The sequence below is a fragment of the Neovison vison genome, chromosome 2, assembly GCF_020171115.1.
Source record: "Neovison vison isolate M4711 chromosome 2, ASM_NN_V1, whole genome shotgun sequence".
In the NCBI taxonomy this organism is placed as follows: Eukaryota; Metazoa; Chordata; class Mammalia; order Carnivora; family Mustelidae; genus Neogale; species Neogale vison.
The window spans coordinates 23506678-23522803 of NC_058092.1; the positions used below are offsets into that span (position 1 = coordinate 23506678).

The 16126-nt window shown below is 44.1% G+C and overlaps 1 protein-coding gene across 1 annotated transcript in view; it reads right to left on the reverse strand.

The window, feature by feature from the left end:
- Positions 1–2335: 2335 nt before the first annotated feature.
- The window catches only part of SNRNP40 (small nuclear ribonucleoprotein U5 subunit 40), a 37477-nt gene continuing 23686 nt past the window's right edge, over positions 2336–16126 (reverse strand). The window contains exons 6-10 of the mRNA XM_044237645.1: positions 11581–11701; positions 9553–9635; positions 6888–6949; positions 3567–3670; positions 2336–2842 (exon numbers count right to left, since the gene is read on the reverse strand). Coding sequence (XP_044093580.1) covers positions 2793–2842; positions 3567–3670; positions 6888–6949; positions 9553–9635; positions 11581–11701 — 420 coding nt within the window. The 3' untranslated portion in view covers positions 2336–2792. The remainder of the gene's footprint in view (positions 2843–3566; positions 3671–6887; positions 6950–9552; positions 9636–11580; positions 11702–16126) is intronic.

The following is a 16126-nucleotide window of genomic DNA, read 5'->3' on the forward strand; positions in this document are numbered from 1 at the left end:
AATGGCTGAAGACTTCCTTCCCCCTAAACTTCTGGTTCAGTAGATCTTGGATGGGGCTCTAGAACGTGCGTTTCTAGCTTGACCTCAGGAGATGCTGCTGCTGGTGCCGTCCCAGAAAGCATACTTTGAGAATCATGGTTCTGAAGCAGGGTTTTTCAAGAGCATCACTGACCTTTCGGAACACCTCATTCTGTGAGCCATTCTGGCCCCTACTCACTAGACATGCATAGGATCCCTCCGCTTGTGACAATCAGAAGCCTCCAGACATTGCCGAAGGTCCGTTGAGAGGCAAAACTGCTGAGTGGAGAACTACTGGTCTAGAGGATAAAATTAAAGAAGATCTGAGAGTCTAAGTGGTTGTCAGAGGCAAGTGAGGGCAAGTTGAAGCCTGGAAGAAAGGAAGAGAGTTTGGGGCAGCTCAGGGATTGATAGAGAGCGGGTGCACCTGGGATACTGAGACAACTGAGCGGAGGGAGAGGGCAGGCTCAGAGCTCAGATTTGGCTTCATTTAGTCCCACAGGAATGGGGCTGTCTTTTAAGTCAGGCCCCTCCCTGTGTCCTGGGGCACAGCTGTCAAGCCCTAAAGTCTCTTGGAAGGAGCAATTCTGTCCTAACTCAAATGGCCTGACGGCCTTTCCCTGTGGCTCCACTGCCTGCAGCCCCAAATTGCTCTTTCTCTCTCACACCTCAGTTTCCTGTTCACGCGCTTCTGAGGTATGAACAAGCAGCAGGCTCCAGGTGGAGTTTTGCTGTGAAGAAGCCACTCTGGTAAGATTCCCGACCTGTCCAAATCCACCTCCCTCAGAGCTCAGCCCACCAAACTCAACCAACCAGTGGAAAAAAAAAAAAAAAAAAAAAAAGATTTGGCTCTTTAAGTGCCAATGGTATTAAGTGCTAGAGACTGTGGAAGTCATAAAGGGAAATTAACTGAAGACCAGAGATGCCATCACTCATTCGGGAGCAATCTATCTCTCCCAAAGTGAGAATACAATTTGCACCCTCTGGGGATGTTTTATACTCAAATCCTTATTCCCCACGCTAGGGCCGTTATTCCCTGCAAATTCTAAATGGTGCTGCTATTTCCTGCTAATGGCTTCTATCCAGCCTTTGAAGAAGGCACTTGGGAGGGGCAAAGAGGCTGAGATGAGAGGAAAGCCTAGCAGTCTCCAGGGCCTTGGTCTCTCCCAGGCACGGTCAACTTCTCAAGGGACTGGTAGGCTTTGAAAATGCGGTGTTAAGGTTCAAGTCTTGTTCTCCCCTAAGCTAAGACAGAGACAGGGGAGGGGTCTGGTGCTCGAGGGGGATTCGGGAGTAATATGAGAGTGTTAGAGGTGTGAAGAGCAGCCTGCGGACCATGTTGGCCAAATCTAATCCGGTTAAAGGCATAACCTTCTGTGTAATTATTGCTCACGCCTGAAATCTCCGTCACCACTCCCTGTGAAGATCCCTCTATAGTGTGTGTGTGTGTGTGTTTAATATTTATTTATTTGACACAGAGAGAGAGAGAGAGAGAGAATGAGAGAGAGCACAAGCAGGGGGAGTGGCAGGCGGAGGGAGAGGGAGAAGCAAGCTCCTCACTGAGCAAGGAGCCTGATGTGGGACTTGATCCCAGGACCCTAGGATCATGATCTGAGCTGAAGGCAGATGCTTAACCAACTGAGCCATGCAGGCGCCTCTCTAGTTTGTTTTAAAGGCTCTGAGCAGTCCTGCAGCAAAGAAACTGCACTTTATTTACCCCAGGTTACCCCCAAACTTATCTGAGCATGGGGTCTTTATGTCCTAAGGTCGCTAACGTATGGGGGAAACTGTTCTGTGGAATACACTTTAGGAAACCTTAACCTATAGGATCTAGTACATGAAGGTACCGCACAACTTGCTCCTGTTGCTTCTGAGCTGAGTCTGCTGCAGCATTCCAGCCCGCCACTCCTAACCGCTGAGGCTGCCCCCAATCCCGTGCCCACTCAGGGAGCCTGACTATAGGGACTGCTGCTCAGAACAGTGTTTTTGGCAGAAGGCAGAGTAGGAAACAGATCCTGTTCCTTAAAGAGCATGTCAAAGTGTACAGAAACTAGGTTCTTTTAGACTTTACACCTCTTGACTGCTATGCATCTAGTAGGTGAGAAACTGTTTGTTATGGATAATTATTCTCTGAGAATAAATCTTCATGGAAATAAATCTAAAAAGAAGAAAAGGGGGAAAACCCTAGACATCCCTGTAAACCTGTAAATAGCATCCTGGAAGTTTAAATGGACTGTATTCCCCTGGCCACATCATGCCCAGCTCAGATTTACAGCGATCAAACTTCAAAGACAACAATAAATCCAATCCACATGGCTCTTGTAAAAAGGCATCTATTTGGTTTTTAATACAAAATGACTCAGAGAAACACAGAAAGAAAAATATCATACAAGCCAGTTACTGAATTAAAAAAAATTTCCCAATAAACAAATTTCAGTCACATTCCCTGCTTTCGGCCTGGATTAGGAAACAGGAAACTAGAAACCAATCCATGTCTGTCTCTTTGAAAAACTTTTACTTAAAAAAAAAAGGAAAAAACCTAAACAGTCCCTGAAATCTGGCCGGTGGTTTTTAGAGGCCACTGTCAGCTTGCCTTAATCATCCTGGTGGAACGGGATAGCAGTGGTTGCTGGAATATGGCCACCTCCTCCTTGCTTTTTGCTAGGAACGATCTTCATCCGAAGGGAGGCTGCTGGCCTGGGCCCCGCTGGATGCCACTCATGCTGCCTGAGGTCTCAGGGTCAAGCAGCCGGTGGTTCTTCCTTCCTGTGTCTTCACTGAATCTCCCCCATATACAGTCTCTTGTCGCTGGACGCTGAGAGGACTGGGGTGAGGAGAATGGAGGAGATAACTGGAACTAATGAAGGCTCAAGGAGACTCAGTGCTCAAGGGCTCTTGTGTCAAGAGCCAATTTTGGTATAAAAGAGCAATTGGGTTTATTTAAATTCCCCTCCTCTTCAACACTGCTCACAGGAAACGGTAGCCTGGCTTTTCAATCCAAGTCCTCTTGAAACCACAGGGTGGACTGTGCTATGGGAAATGCATTATCAGGGTCTAAACCCTGATGTCCCGTGTCAGCCAAACCTTGTGAAAAAGACCTTCTCAGCCATTCCAGGGAAGAATCAATGTCTGTGTCAGACATTCTGCAAATGTGTTTCCGCTTGTTATAGTTAGCCTGGGAGAAAGTTACACTCTCTCCTTAAATTCAAGGTCCACTGTTTAATTAGCTAGTCAATAAAAGGTAAAATTGCAACTTATAGTTGAATATTAAGAAATATTATTTATCCAAATATATCACTGCACCAGACTTGAAGCATATAAACTCAAGAGAACTAGAAATAGATTAACCAGACTCCCTTTGAGATTAAGAAGATGGAACATGTTCTTCCTGTCACCATTTAAAACCATGGCGAGACTGTCAATGGACAGCCATAAAGCCCACATGGAAATTCACATACAACAGACACCGACCTCTGCCTTGGTATTTTCAGGGCCCCTTTAGGGAGGTTCCCATAGTTTCCCTTACCCCAAAGTTAGGACAGACTTACTGATGGGCTCATCTGGGTGAAAAGCCACTTCATTGATGGAGCCGGCATGTCCGGGCAGCTTGTACAAAATCCTCCGGCTTGTGGTGTCCCACACATACACGAACCTGCAAAGTACCGTGATGCACAATGCTAGAGCTTCCTAGAGCTCAGGGGAGGGTAGAGGCCTGGCTTTTTAAGAGAAATGGAAGCAAAGATTTACTTATTACCTCTATGTACTCAACTGTGTTTTGGAACTAGCTTTAGAATGTAGAAATTTAGAATTTAGAAACCAGAAATACAGATTTTGAATAAGGGATGGACCCTGCCTCCGAGTAACTGAACAGAGATACAGGAATAACTAAAATCTTAAGCATTACTGGTATTTCAAATGTAAACTTTTGAGACAGGAAAGAACAAGGAAGAAGGACAGTTTTTCCAATGGTCCCCACACAGAAATCTTAAAGAGTACCTGCTATTCGTCCAGGAAGTGTTATACGTAACCTAACTACGGCAGGCTGGGAGCCTAGGTTGCAAATCCACTAGAGCTTCTCAGTACTGCATTCAAATCACAGAGCCCAGAGAAGGGACAGAAAATTTCTGCAGTATAATACAACCCAAATATATACTTGACCAACCTTGCACTGAACTCATGGGAATCCCATGACCAGACCAGCTAGTCTGAACTCAATTTACAGATAAGAAGGCTAAGAACAATGACTCTTCCAAGGTGACACAGTTCATCAGTGGCTTAGCGACAGAACTAAAATGAGAACGCCGGTATTCTCCTTTCTCTTACCACCCTCACATCTTCTACTTCCCCTCACTCCTCAGAAGTTCTTATGACCTTCAACCTTGCTTGGGTCATTTTGGGCTGAAGGGTAAAATAAAGAGACATAATCTTCATATGACCATGCAAAAATTATCTATTGGTAAATTTAAAGGGCTGGTGGTTTTCAAGCAGGTTATAAATATCATTTACATATTTGTATTGTTCAGTCAACCCAAAAGGGTATAGTCACCAGTATTTGATTATAAAATGCCTGGTGCTGATGTGACATTCCATTTTTGGTCTAAAATACAACTAAATATGAGCTTCTTACTTGCACTGTTTAGCTCTCAAGGAGCACACTCCACAGGAACTAAATAAAAGTTCCAAGCAAGATGGGGAGGAAGTAGGAAGCTCATCTGTCTCCAGACTCCTTGGCTCTGATGTTCATGTTCTTCCTACGGTCTTCTTCCTTGCTAAGAGCAAATAATGCCCCCAAGATGATATGGCAGAGTAACAAAGTCTGAGCTCAGGAGTCCGAAAGACCTGGGCTCAAGTCTCATGTACCCGTTTACTCATTAAGTAACCTTAGACAAGTATTTAACTGATCTGAACTCCTCTCTCCTTCACTGTGATGATGGAGACTACGCTGAGCCCGCAGCTTGGCTGAGAGAAGTGAGGCGAGGACGTATGTGAAGCACGTGGCACACAGGAGGACAGATGCTGTTACGACGAGTACATTCGTCATCACAACAGATGAACATGAAGACAATAGGCTGACTAATTCAGGGCAGTCAGACTGGCCAGTCTTCCCACAGTCCTGGATAGGAACTGTTGAAGGGTTTTGATTTTGAACATGAGGAGGGAGGTGATTTTCAAGTAGAGAGGGGAAACTTGCCAAATCCAGGCCAAGCTGAAAAGCAATCTTCTGAGGACACATTTCCCAGGCACATAAAAGCCAGCAAGATCTCCAAGGGTTTACTTGAAGGCCTCACTCTCTATGGCCACCAGTTAGATGCTAAATTTAGAGGGTTCCTTGTCCTCCCCTTACTTTGGCATGGCGACAATTGGCAGGAACCAGGTTCCTTATATAACAGAGCTGCTTGTTGACTTGGGGCTAACTGGAGAGGTGGCCTGTGAAACGTGGCCAACCCCAGCATGGAGACACATGGCCTGTGCCCAGGCCAGAGCCACGAGGCCCCCATGTAAGGTTTAAAGGAACAGTGGGGAGGGAAAGAAGGAAGGACACTGAAAGTTAGAAAGGGTCAATGGCAGAAACAAACTGCTCAAAACAAAAGCTTAGGCAAATATGTAAAAGCTTAACTACATAAAAAAGTATCACCACTGAAAATGATGTAAAAACGCTTAAATTGGTTCTTACTCTGTCAGAACGCACCTTAGGCTGTGGGCCGTTTCTTAAGGTCTTCCTTAGCAACCTGCCTACTAAAAATCACTCAGATTCCCTCTGCAAGGCAGCTTTCTATACTACCAGGATGCAAACCTGTTTGCATGTGGACCCTTGACCCCTAGAAAACACCCCTGGTTTTTCTGGTTCTCAGGATCCTGGGATCATGACACGAGCCGAAGGCAGACACTTAACCCAGGTGTCTCAGCTCCCTTCTCTAATTCATCACTGAATGGCTGAGCCAGTTTAAATTGACAGCTAGGAAAGTCTCAACATCTCTGAATTCAGCCCGGGGCTGAAAAACACCTAGCTCACATGCTGACATAACCCGCATCTAGCAATCATGGCCCTATTGTACTCACACCCTGCTCTGAATCATCCTCAGCACGGGCAGCCGTTACCAATAGCTGAGTTGATATGCAGGCTAAGAGCTGACTGCTGTCCTCGAGCTAGGAATTCATTCGTGTAATATTCACTAAGTGCTTGGAATAGGTCAAATACCGCTCTGGGTTCTGGATGACTAAGACTCATTGCCTGACCTCTGGGAGCAAATAACTTAGTGAGGGTGCCCTACTGTGTTTGTCTTACTGTAAGATGTGATGAATGCTGATAAAGGCTGGATGTGTAAGGTGTGACGACAGAGCAGAGAGGAGAGTGATTAGTGCTACCCCACAGGAAAGGGAGAGAGAGGGCCGGGGAAAGTTTACAGACAGAACACGGAGGCGATTTCTAGAGAGATACGCAAGTCTAGAGAAAGAGGGAACATGAGAGAGAAGCCTGGAGGCACAGGGGGTGTTAAGGACAGGGAACGTTCCATGTGACTGAAGCATTGCGGCAATGGTGGGGGAGGCGAGTACACAACACGTATCTGATGAACTGAAGCACCACGAAAGACTCTGGAGAGGGAAACGGGAGCCAGATTAGAAGCCTAGACTTCACCCTGATGGCAGAGGGAATCCAACAGAAGTAAAGAAAGTGTTTGCCCTCCCCGTCGAAAATGCATCCAGACTGGCAACGCTGCGCCTGTCAGATGTGATGCTCAGGCCCTTCACACTGCACACGGCTCCCTCTCTGAGCACAGCCGTAGCTCTGTGTCTGCTCCAGCTTGGATGACGCAGAACAGGGGACTTGCCGCTCTGTCACTCTTCACCTCACACCCAGCAACCCTTACCTGTCAGCTGAACCAGCTGCTATCTTACTTCCATCAGGTGACCAAGAGCATCTCAGAAGATTCTACAAAGGTGAATAAGCAGGAATTCAATGAATACAGTAATGTACCAAGCCCCTCTTTACTAGACTTTTATATAAAATCACTGAAAGACTTTAAATTTTTATTTTTAAAATTTTTTATTTTTTATTAACATATAATGTATTATTACCCCCCGGGGTACAGGTCTGTGAATCGCCAGGTTTACACACTTCACAGCACTCATCATAGCACACACCCTCCCCAATGTCCATAACCAAGCAGCCTCTCCCAAACCCCCAAGACTTTTTAAATTTCTTTCTTTCCGTTTTTTCTATTTTAAGGGGAGGGTCAGGGAAGAGGGAGAGAGCATCTTTTTTTTTTAATTTTAATTTTTTTTTTTTAAAGATTTTATTTATTTATTTGACAGACAGAGATCACAAGTAGGCAGAGAGGCAGGCAGAGAGAGAGAGAGGAGGAAGCAGGCTCCCTGCTGAGCAGAGAGCCCGATGCGGGACTCGATCCCAGGACCCCGAGATCATGACCTGAGCCGAAGGCAGCGGCTTAACCCACTGAGCCACCCAGGCGCCCCCCCCCCCCTTTTTTTAAAAGATTTTATTTATTTATTTGACAGAGAGAAATCACAAGTAGGACAAGTAGGCAGAGAGGCAGGCAGAGAGAGAGGAAGGAAAGCAGGCCCCCTGCTGAGCAGAGAGCCCGATGTGGGACTCGATCCCAGGACCCTGAGATCATGACCTGAGCTGAAGGCAGCGGCTTAACCCACTGAGCCACCCAGGCGCCCAGGAGAGAGCATCTTAAGCAGGCTCCACACCTAGTGTGGGGGCCCAGTGTGGGGCCTGATCCCACAACCCTGAGATCATGACCTGAGTCAAAATCAAGAGCTGGACGCTTAACCCACTGAGCCACCCAGGTGCCCTGAGATTTCAAATTGCCATTATTTTATATTCTGTGGCCTAAGACCACATATTTTATTTCATATAACATACAAACCAATGTTAGAAAATGTTTAATTTATAGTAAATTAAGAGAGGAACTGGCAACAAAGTTTTATTCCGCCTACAAATGGAGACTTCCTTTGCTCCATATTTATTTTGATCCTCATTAATAATTTTATCTTGAAGGAAAATAAAAATAAAACCAAATTCAACAAAAAATAAGAATTATTTAATGGGCACCTGGGTGGCTCAGTAGGTTAAAGCCTCTGCCTTTGGCTCAGGTCATGATCCCAGGGTCCTGGGATCGAGTCTCACATTGGGCTCTCTGCTCAGCGGGGAGCCTGCTTCTCCGTCTCTCTCTGCCTGCCTCTCTGCCTACTTGTGATCTCTATCTGTCAAATAAATAAATAAAATCTTAAAAAAAAAACAAACAAAACAATTTTTTAAAGATTTATTTGAGAGAGAGTGAGAGCGAGTGAGAGAGAACCAGTGGGGGGAGGGGCAGAGAGAGAAGCAGACTCCCTGCAGAGCAGGGAGCCTGGTGTGGAACTCAATCTCAGGACCCTGAGATCATGACCTGAGCCAAAGGCAGACAATTAACAGACTGAGCCACCAGGTACCCTAAGATCTGATTTATAAAGTGAAACTGAATCAAACAGACTCTCAAAAGAAAACCATATGTCTCTATTAACAAATTATCTGGAGGAAAAGCTGCTATTAAGAGCTGACCTAGTACAGAAAAAATTCTCTCAAACTATGGGCCATGATCCATACTGAGAAGAGGGATATATTCTCAGGGCCCTATGAGCTGGGCACTGGGAAGGTGAGGGAAGCCACCATGAGTAATAGCCAGGAAGGCTGGGTTCCATATGGAACACTGACCAGAGGGTCAAAGTTGCCCAAGAACTAAAAGGATAACACTATCTTGTTGAAGTCAGAAATCTTAAATTAATCTTAAAATTAAAAAAAAAGGGGGTCCCATCACTACTTACCTATGGGCCTGCCTTCCTCCCTATGCTTCCATTAGCTTTATTTCTGGCAAGAACAGTTTTCTAATTTATTTATTTGACAGAATGAGAGGGCAGGAGAGCACAAGCAGTGGGAGCAGCAGAGGGAGAAGCAGGCCCTTCACTGAGCAGGGAGCCCCATGTGGGGGCTCGATCCCAGGACCCTGGAATCCTGACCTGAGCCAAAGGCAATTGCCTAGCCAACTGAGCCACCCAGGCAAACACAGTTTTTTTTTTTTAAGATTTTATTTATTTATTTGACAGAGAGAGAGAAAGATTACAAATAGGCAGAGAGGCAGGCGGGGGGGTGGGTGGGGTGGGGGAAGCAGGCTCCCCGCTGAGCAGAGAGCCCAATGTGGGGCTCGATCCCAGGACCCTGAGATCAAGACCTGAGCTGAAGGCAGAGGCTTAACCCACTGAGTCACCAAGGCTCCCCACAAGAACAGTTTTGATGGAGAACAGTGTTAACTGAAATGCAACCCCTTCTTAGTAGAGCTACCACCCTCTACCCTTAGTGCTACCCCCTTTTATCCCCCCTGAACTGAGATATAATTGACATTGAACATAGTTTTAGTTTTAGGTATACAACGTAATGATTTGATATATGTAAATACTGCTCTTAGCACCATCTTAAATGTTATCTTTGAGTCAAATGGACAGTAAAACTCTTTGCCATGCAGAACTTACCTTCTCAAAGTTGTGCACATTTCCTTGAAATATTTTCACACACCTCTCTTTAGGAGCAAATGGCCGGACATCCCAGACCCGCACTGCAAACAGAGCAAAACCAGTTATGGGCCAGAGGTTTCCTGAGAACCCAGCTGCAATCAACGTCATGTCAATGACACATGCTGTTTCCTGGTTTCTGTTTTTCTGTTTCCTCTTTCCTGAAGGAAGGCCAACACAGTATATTATAAGGTACATGATAAGGCTCTTTCCCCCCCTAAACAGGCATAAAATGCATTCAAATTCCATTAACAGGGTCTAAGGGCACAGTGGGAAGCTGAGCCGGCAGGAAGGGGAAATGCCAAGTGCATTGCTGGGGTGTGCAACAGAAAGTAGCTGGGTGTGACATTAACAAAACATTGGCAGATGATTCCTCTGCCAACCCAAAAAAGCCACATTTAACAAAGCTTTAATATGACAATCTAAATACCACTGACTACTGTGACAATCAATCTATAAAAACCAAACACAGGACTAATTTTGCTTAGAGGGACACCTGACAGTCTAGACTTGAGCAAGGTCAAGTTATACTAAGAGAGTATTATACTAATAGTTAGAAAAAGTGAACTCTGATTCTCATTCTAGCTGTTATATGTATGGGTGGTATCAGGTAAAAAGTGAGGTTATAGTTTAGTCTCTGTAAGATGAGAATACCACTTGTTCTTTTTCTTTTTTACAAGAGTACATTAAGGACCAGATAAGATGATACATATACCAGGGCTCTAAAAGAATAGAGGCAATAGATAAAAATAAGGATTCTGTCATTTTATTAAACAGCCATAACAAAAAATTCTTATTACTTTAATAACCATTTAGGGAACCTCATCATTCCTTACTGTGAACAATGCTAGAATTTGTCAATGGCGAATACATAAAAACCAGGATATAAACAGCACAGTAAGCAGTGGCTACAGCTGTTGGTAACAAATCCTTTATCAATAGTGGAATTCAAGGGATGTCATTTTAACCGAGTGTAACATAACAATCCTAGGATTCAGATAGGCATAGAGAGTGAAGGTAGGTGTGAAAGTTTGCTATTAAGGTGAGAATACAGTCAGAAGGTAAGGGTGTTCATTCATTCAAGAACTACTTACTCAGCACCCGCTGAGTGCTAGGCACTGTCTTCATTACAAAAATGTCAGTGAAAGCATTTTTGTTTCTGACAAGCCTATGAACTTGTACACAGAGGTGGGGGGGCGGTCATCTCTAAATTCTCCCAATATTAAGCATATAATCCACCTTCTTTTTTGTTAATAGTAAACCCATCCTCCCACGTGGCAACTCAAAAACAAGCAGAGAAGCATCTATTTGTGTGAATGCAGAATGGTGCAATGTTTTACTGTTCAATTCCCATCCCACCAGCGCTTTGGAGCAGGGAGGGAGGACACACTGGGGGACAGAATGCAACTCTACCAGCAGCTCTACTGGTCATTCAAGTTTGGTGCTCTCTGTAATGCTCGAGAACTGCTTTGGATGGATCTCAACAATCTACTAATCACCAGAAGCTTCTCGTACAATGCCTGGCTCCACAGCATACCAGAGCTGAAACAGGTCTTAAAAGCTATAAGCAAAGTTGCCCGAGGATTAGAGTAGGCAGATTTGGGACTAGAATCCTGGCTTCTTGACTTTTCTATTACAACGTGTTCTCCCAGTTGCCCTGGCAGAAACCTGTGAACCACCCTTGACTCTTTCTTTTTGTTTTGTTTTTTAAAGATTTATTTATTTGACAGACAGAGATCACAAGTAGGCAGAGAAGCAGGCTTTCTGCTGAGCAGAGAGCCTGATATGGGGCTTGATCCCAGGACCCTGAGATCATGACTTGAGCCGAAGGCAGAGGCTCAACCCACTGAGCCACTAAAGCGCCCCGACTCTTTCTTTGGATTCACATGTATCCCAGTACACATTTCTAGTACCCAATGCCCACTTTCCTTGCAGACCTTGAGGTCCACAGTGTCTGGACCCTTGGAGAGCTTTCCTTTCCGTAGTTACCTGTATTGTCCATTGCGTTGGACAAGAGATAAGAGCCTTCAGAACTTAAACTCAGGCCAGTCACCGAATCTGCATGGCCTCTCATGGTGTAGGTTAGCTTGTTTTGGCGCAAGTCCCAGACCTACAAAAACAAAAAGGTGCTCCCAGAAATCAAATTGAGAATAGCAAAGAAACATAGTTACTAAAGAGTCAACTGCCTGGAGAAACTGGTATCCCCTCTCCATCTGGCTGTGGGCCCAGTATTTAGCACAAAATAGAGGATTTCTGTCAAGAGAAAAAAACCTCGTCTTTTAAAAAAATTTTTTTAGAGAGAGAGCATGAGCGCGGGTAGGGGTGGGGCAGAGGGAGAGGGAAAGAGAATCTTTTTTTTTTTTTTAGGTTTTTAAAGATTTTATTTATTTATTTGACAGACCACAAGTAGGCAGAGAGGCAGACAGAGGGAGAGGTGGAAGCAGGCTCCCTGCCGAGTAGAGAGCCGAATGCGGGGCTCGATCCCAGGACCCTGAGATCATGACCTGAGCCGAAGGCAGAGGCTTAACCCACTGAGCCACCCAGGCACCCCAAGAGAGAATCTTTTTAAAGATTTGACTGAGAGCGACTTCCGCCACTCTGCTTTTCAGAGTCGCAGAACCTCCCCGAGGGTGCCCACCTCCTCCCGGCACAACTTTCCTGGCTCCCCTTCTCCTGAGCCCTGAAACTTCCCCGGAGAGTGTTTTTAATAAATCTTGCCTTGCACCCACAAAAAAAAAAAAAAAAAAAAAAAAAAAAAAAAAAAAGATTTGACTGAGAAAGAGAGAGCACAAGCAGGCAGAGCGGTAAGCAGAGGGAGAAAGAGAGGCAGGCTCCCTGCTGAGCAGGGAGCCCAAAGCCGGACTCCATCCCAGGACGCTGGCATCATGATCTGAGCCAAAAGGCAGATGCCCCGACTGAGCCACCCGGGCATCCTGGAAAGAGAGAATCTTAAGCAGACTCCATCCCCAGCACAGAGCTGGAGCCTGATGTGGGGTTCAATCAAGCCCTGGATGATGATTTGAACCAAAATTATGAGTCAGATGCTTAACTGAGATACCCAGGGCTATTCTTGTCTTTCTTTGCTTTTTTTAAGATTTTATTTATTTATTTGACAGAGATCACAAGTAGGCAGAGAGGCAGGCAAAGAGAGAGAGAGGAGGAAGCAGGCTCTCCGCTGAGCAGAGAGCCCCATGTGGGGCTCAATCCCCTGAGATCATGACCTGAGCCGAAGGCAGAGACTTAACCCACTGAGCTACCCAGGTGCACCACCCTTGTCTTTCTAAAAAAGGGAGTCAAACTTACTATGTCTGACTAAAGGGCTATAAACTTACATAACTTTTTTATATATATAACTACATATAAATTACACATAATATAAACATATTTAATATATATAATACATAATGTTATTTATAATAGTATAATAAAATTTAACAAAAGTTAAGTATTTGCACGGGTTATTCTTTTTTTAAAATTTTTTTGAGATTTCTTTTTATTTTTTTATTTTTTATTTATTTTTTAAAAGATTTTATTTATTTATTTGACAGAGAGAGAGATCACAAGTAGGCAGAGAGATAGGCACAGAGAGGGGGAAGCAGGCTCCCTGCCAAGCAGAGAGCCTGATGCGGGGCTCGATCCCAGGACCCTGAGATCATGACCTGAGCCAAAGGCAGAGACTTAACCCACTGAGCCACCCAGGCGCCCCTGCAGGGTTTATTCTTAAATCATAACAAAATATATTAGGAATTAAAAAACTAAGTGTCAGCTTAAAATACTTAAACTATGATTCTAAGCAATTATAACTAAACTATTAGAACTACAGAAAAACAAGTGACCACATCATTTGAAAAGGGCATTATGACTATATGTAAATATATATAACAAGATAATATACAAATACTTAAAAATTTTTCATTTAATATTATATGCACATACATACACACATATATTATGGAAAAGCATATTTATTAAAAATAAAGATAAATCGTAGATTCACTGTTGTCTGGGTGGGAAAGGTAAGAAACAGTTTGACTAAAAATAACCTATTGTCAAACAAAGAAAATAAATGGTTCATTAAGTTATCGCCCATAGGGGCACCTGGGTGGCTCAGTGGGTTAAGCCGCTGCCTTCGGCTCAGGTCATGATCTCAGGGTCCTGGGATCGAGTCCCGCATCGGGCTCTCTGCTCAGCAGGGAGCCTGCTTCCTCCTCTCTCTCTGCCTGCCTCTCTGCCTACTTGTGATCTCTGTCTGTCAAATAAATAAATAAAATCTTTAAAAAAAAAAAAAAAAGTTACCGCCCATAAACATACTGCAACACTATGGGATCTCATACTAGAGACAGTAGAGCATGGGCGCCTAGGTGGCTCAGTCAGTTAAGTGTCTGCTTTTGGCTCAGGTCATGGTCCCAGGGTCCTGGGATGGAGCCCCGCATTGGGCTCCCTGCACAGCGGTGAATCTGCTTCTCCCTCTGCCACTCTCTCTCAAAAATAAATCTAAAAAAAAAAAAAAAAAAAAAAAAGAGTACAGCAGAGTGGAAGAGTGAGGAGTTAGGGTCAGACTGCCTAAGTCCTGAGAGTTATTCGGCCACTAACCCTCTCTAAGCCTGTTTCTGGTCTATAAGATGGGGATAACAACGTTACTTCCTATGGCTGTTGGGAAGATGACAAATAGAATGCTTAGCAGATGCCTGGTACACCGCAGGCCCTCAATACTTGGTAGCTGTTATTAGGCAACTCCTAAAAATAACTCTGAAGACCAAATGTAAAACTGTTCCAATAATAAGTTATTAAACTAATAGGAAAATACAAAACACTATATACATTTACATAGACTGCAACTACGTAAAAAAAAAAAAAATTAAAGCCAACAGAAATGGTATGGAATGTCATATGGAAGAAGAACAGCAATTTTGTTAAGGTCATTGGTATTATTCAGAATTTCCTCCAAATTTGATTTAATACTGCCATGTAGTTTTTCTAAGTGGAAAAACAAAAAAAATTTTTTTTCCTGCCTGTTTAAGACACTTCTCTTACCTAGAAATGATTGGTGTTGTATGTCAAAGCAAAACATAAGGCAGACAACTCCACTTTCCCCATCAATAACTCACTCATGTGTGGAACCCAACATACTTTATATACAGTGATTTTGGTGTCAGGATGTTTGCTGCCTCAATAATCAGGAAAGCCTGAAATGGCTGACGTTTTTGTTCAAGCTATTGTTCCTTCTCTTCAGAGAAGGCATTGTTGAAGTCTTTAGCTTTTTTAGGAGAGAATGAAATGTGCCATCCCTTACAACACTTGGGCACCATTTCCAGACCTTCCTTCTTATGGCCTGCACACATCGTTTGTGCACAACCAATGTGTATCTGGGATCTGTGGCAGAAAGAACTAATTTAAGCAAGATATTTTCCAAGTGCCCAAATCAGTTGTTCAGTGAATGTTTGGGTCTCTGGTTAGTGGGCATCAACAATATGAGTTTTTATGCTAGAAACAGTTGAGCAGAGTAGAAATTTTCCCCCAATTTTTGGAGTACTGGGTACATTCTTTTTTTTTTTTTTCCTTAATGATTTTACTTATTTTATTTGACAGGCAGAGATTACAAGTAGGCAGAGAGGCAGGCAGAGAGAGAGAGAGGAGGAAGCAGGCTCCCTGCTGGGCAGAGAGCCCGATGCGGGGTTCGATCCCAGGACCCTGGGATCATGACCTGAGCCGAAGGCAGAGGCTTTAACCCACTGAGCCACCCAGGCACCCCTACTCGGTACATTCTTTAAAAAAAAAAAAAAAAAAAAAAAAAAAATTCTGGGGTGCCTGGGTGGCTCAGTTGGTTGAGTGTCTGCCTTTGGCTCAGGTCATGATCTCAGGGTCCTAGGATCAAGCCCTGCATCGGGCTCTTTGCTCAGTGGTAAGTCTGCTTCTTCCTCTCTCTGTGCTCTTGCTCTTTCTCTCTCTCAAATAAATAGTATTTTTTAAAAATGATGTTATTTATTTATCTGACAGACAGAGATCACAAGTAGACAGAGAGGCAGGTAGAGAGAGGAAGGGAAGCAGACTCCATGCTGAGCAGAGAGCCCGATGCAGGGTCGATCCCAGGACCCTGGGATCATGACCTGAGCTGAAGGCAGAGACTTTAACTCACTGAGCCACCCAGGTGCCCCATCTCTCTCAAATAAGTAAATAGAATTTTTTCTTTTTAAAGATTTTATTTATTTGTCAGAGAGAGAGAGAGCACGTACGCACAAGTAGGCAGAGGTGGAGAGAGAAGCAGGCTCCCAGCTGAGCAAGGAGCCCAATGTGGGACTCGATCCCAGGACCCTGGGATCATGACCAGAACCAAAGGCAGCAGCTCAACCAACTGAGCTACCCAGGTGTCCCAATAAATAGACTCTTAAAAAAAAAAAAAATCCTGAAAACAAAGCATTGGCAGAAAAATTTGAATATTTGCAGACAGAATAAACTTCCTATTTACTTATTACTCATTTATTTATTTATTTATTTTTTGGAGAGAGAAAGAAAGTGTGTGCACACACACATATTT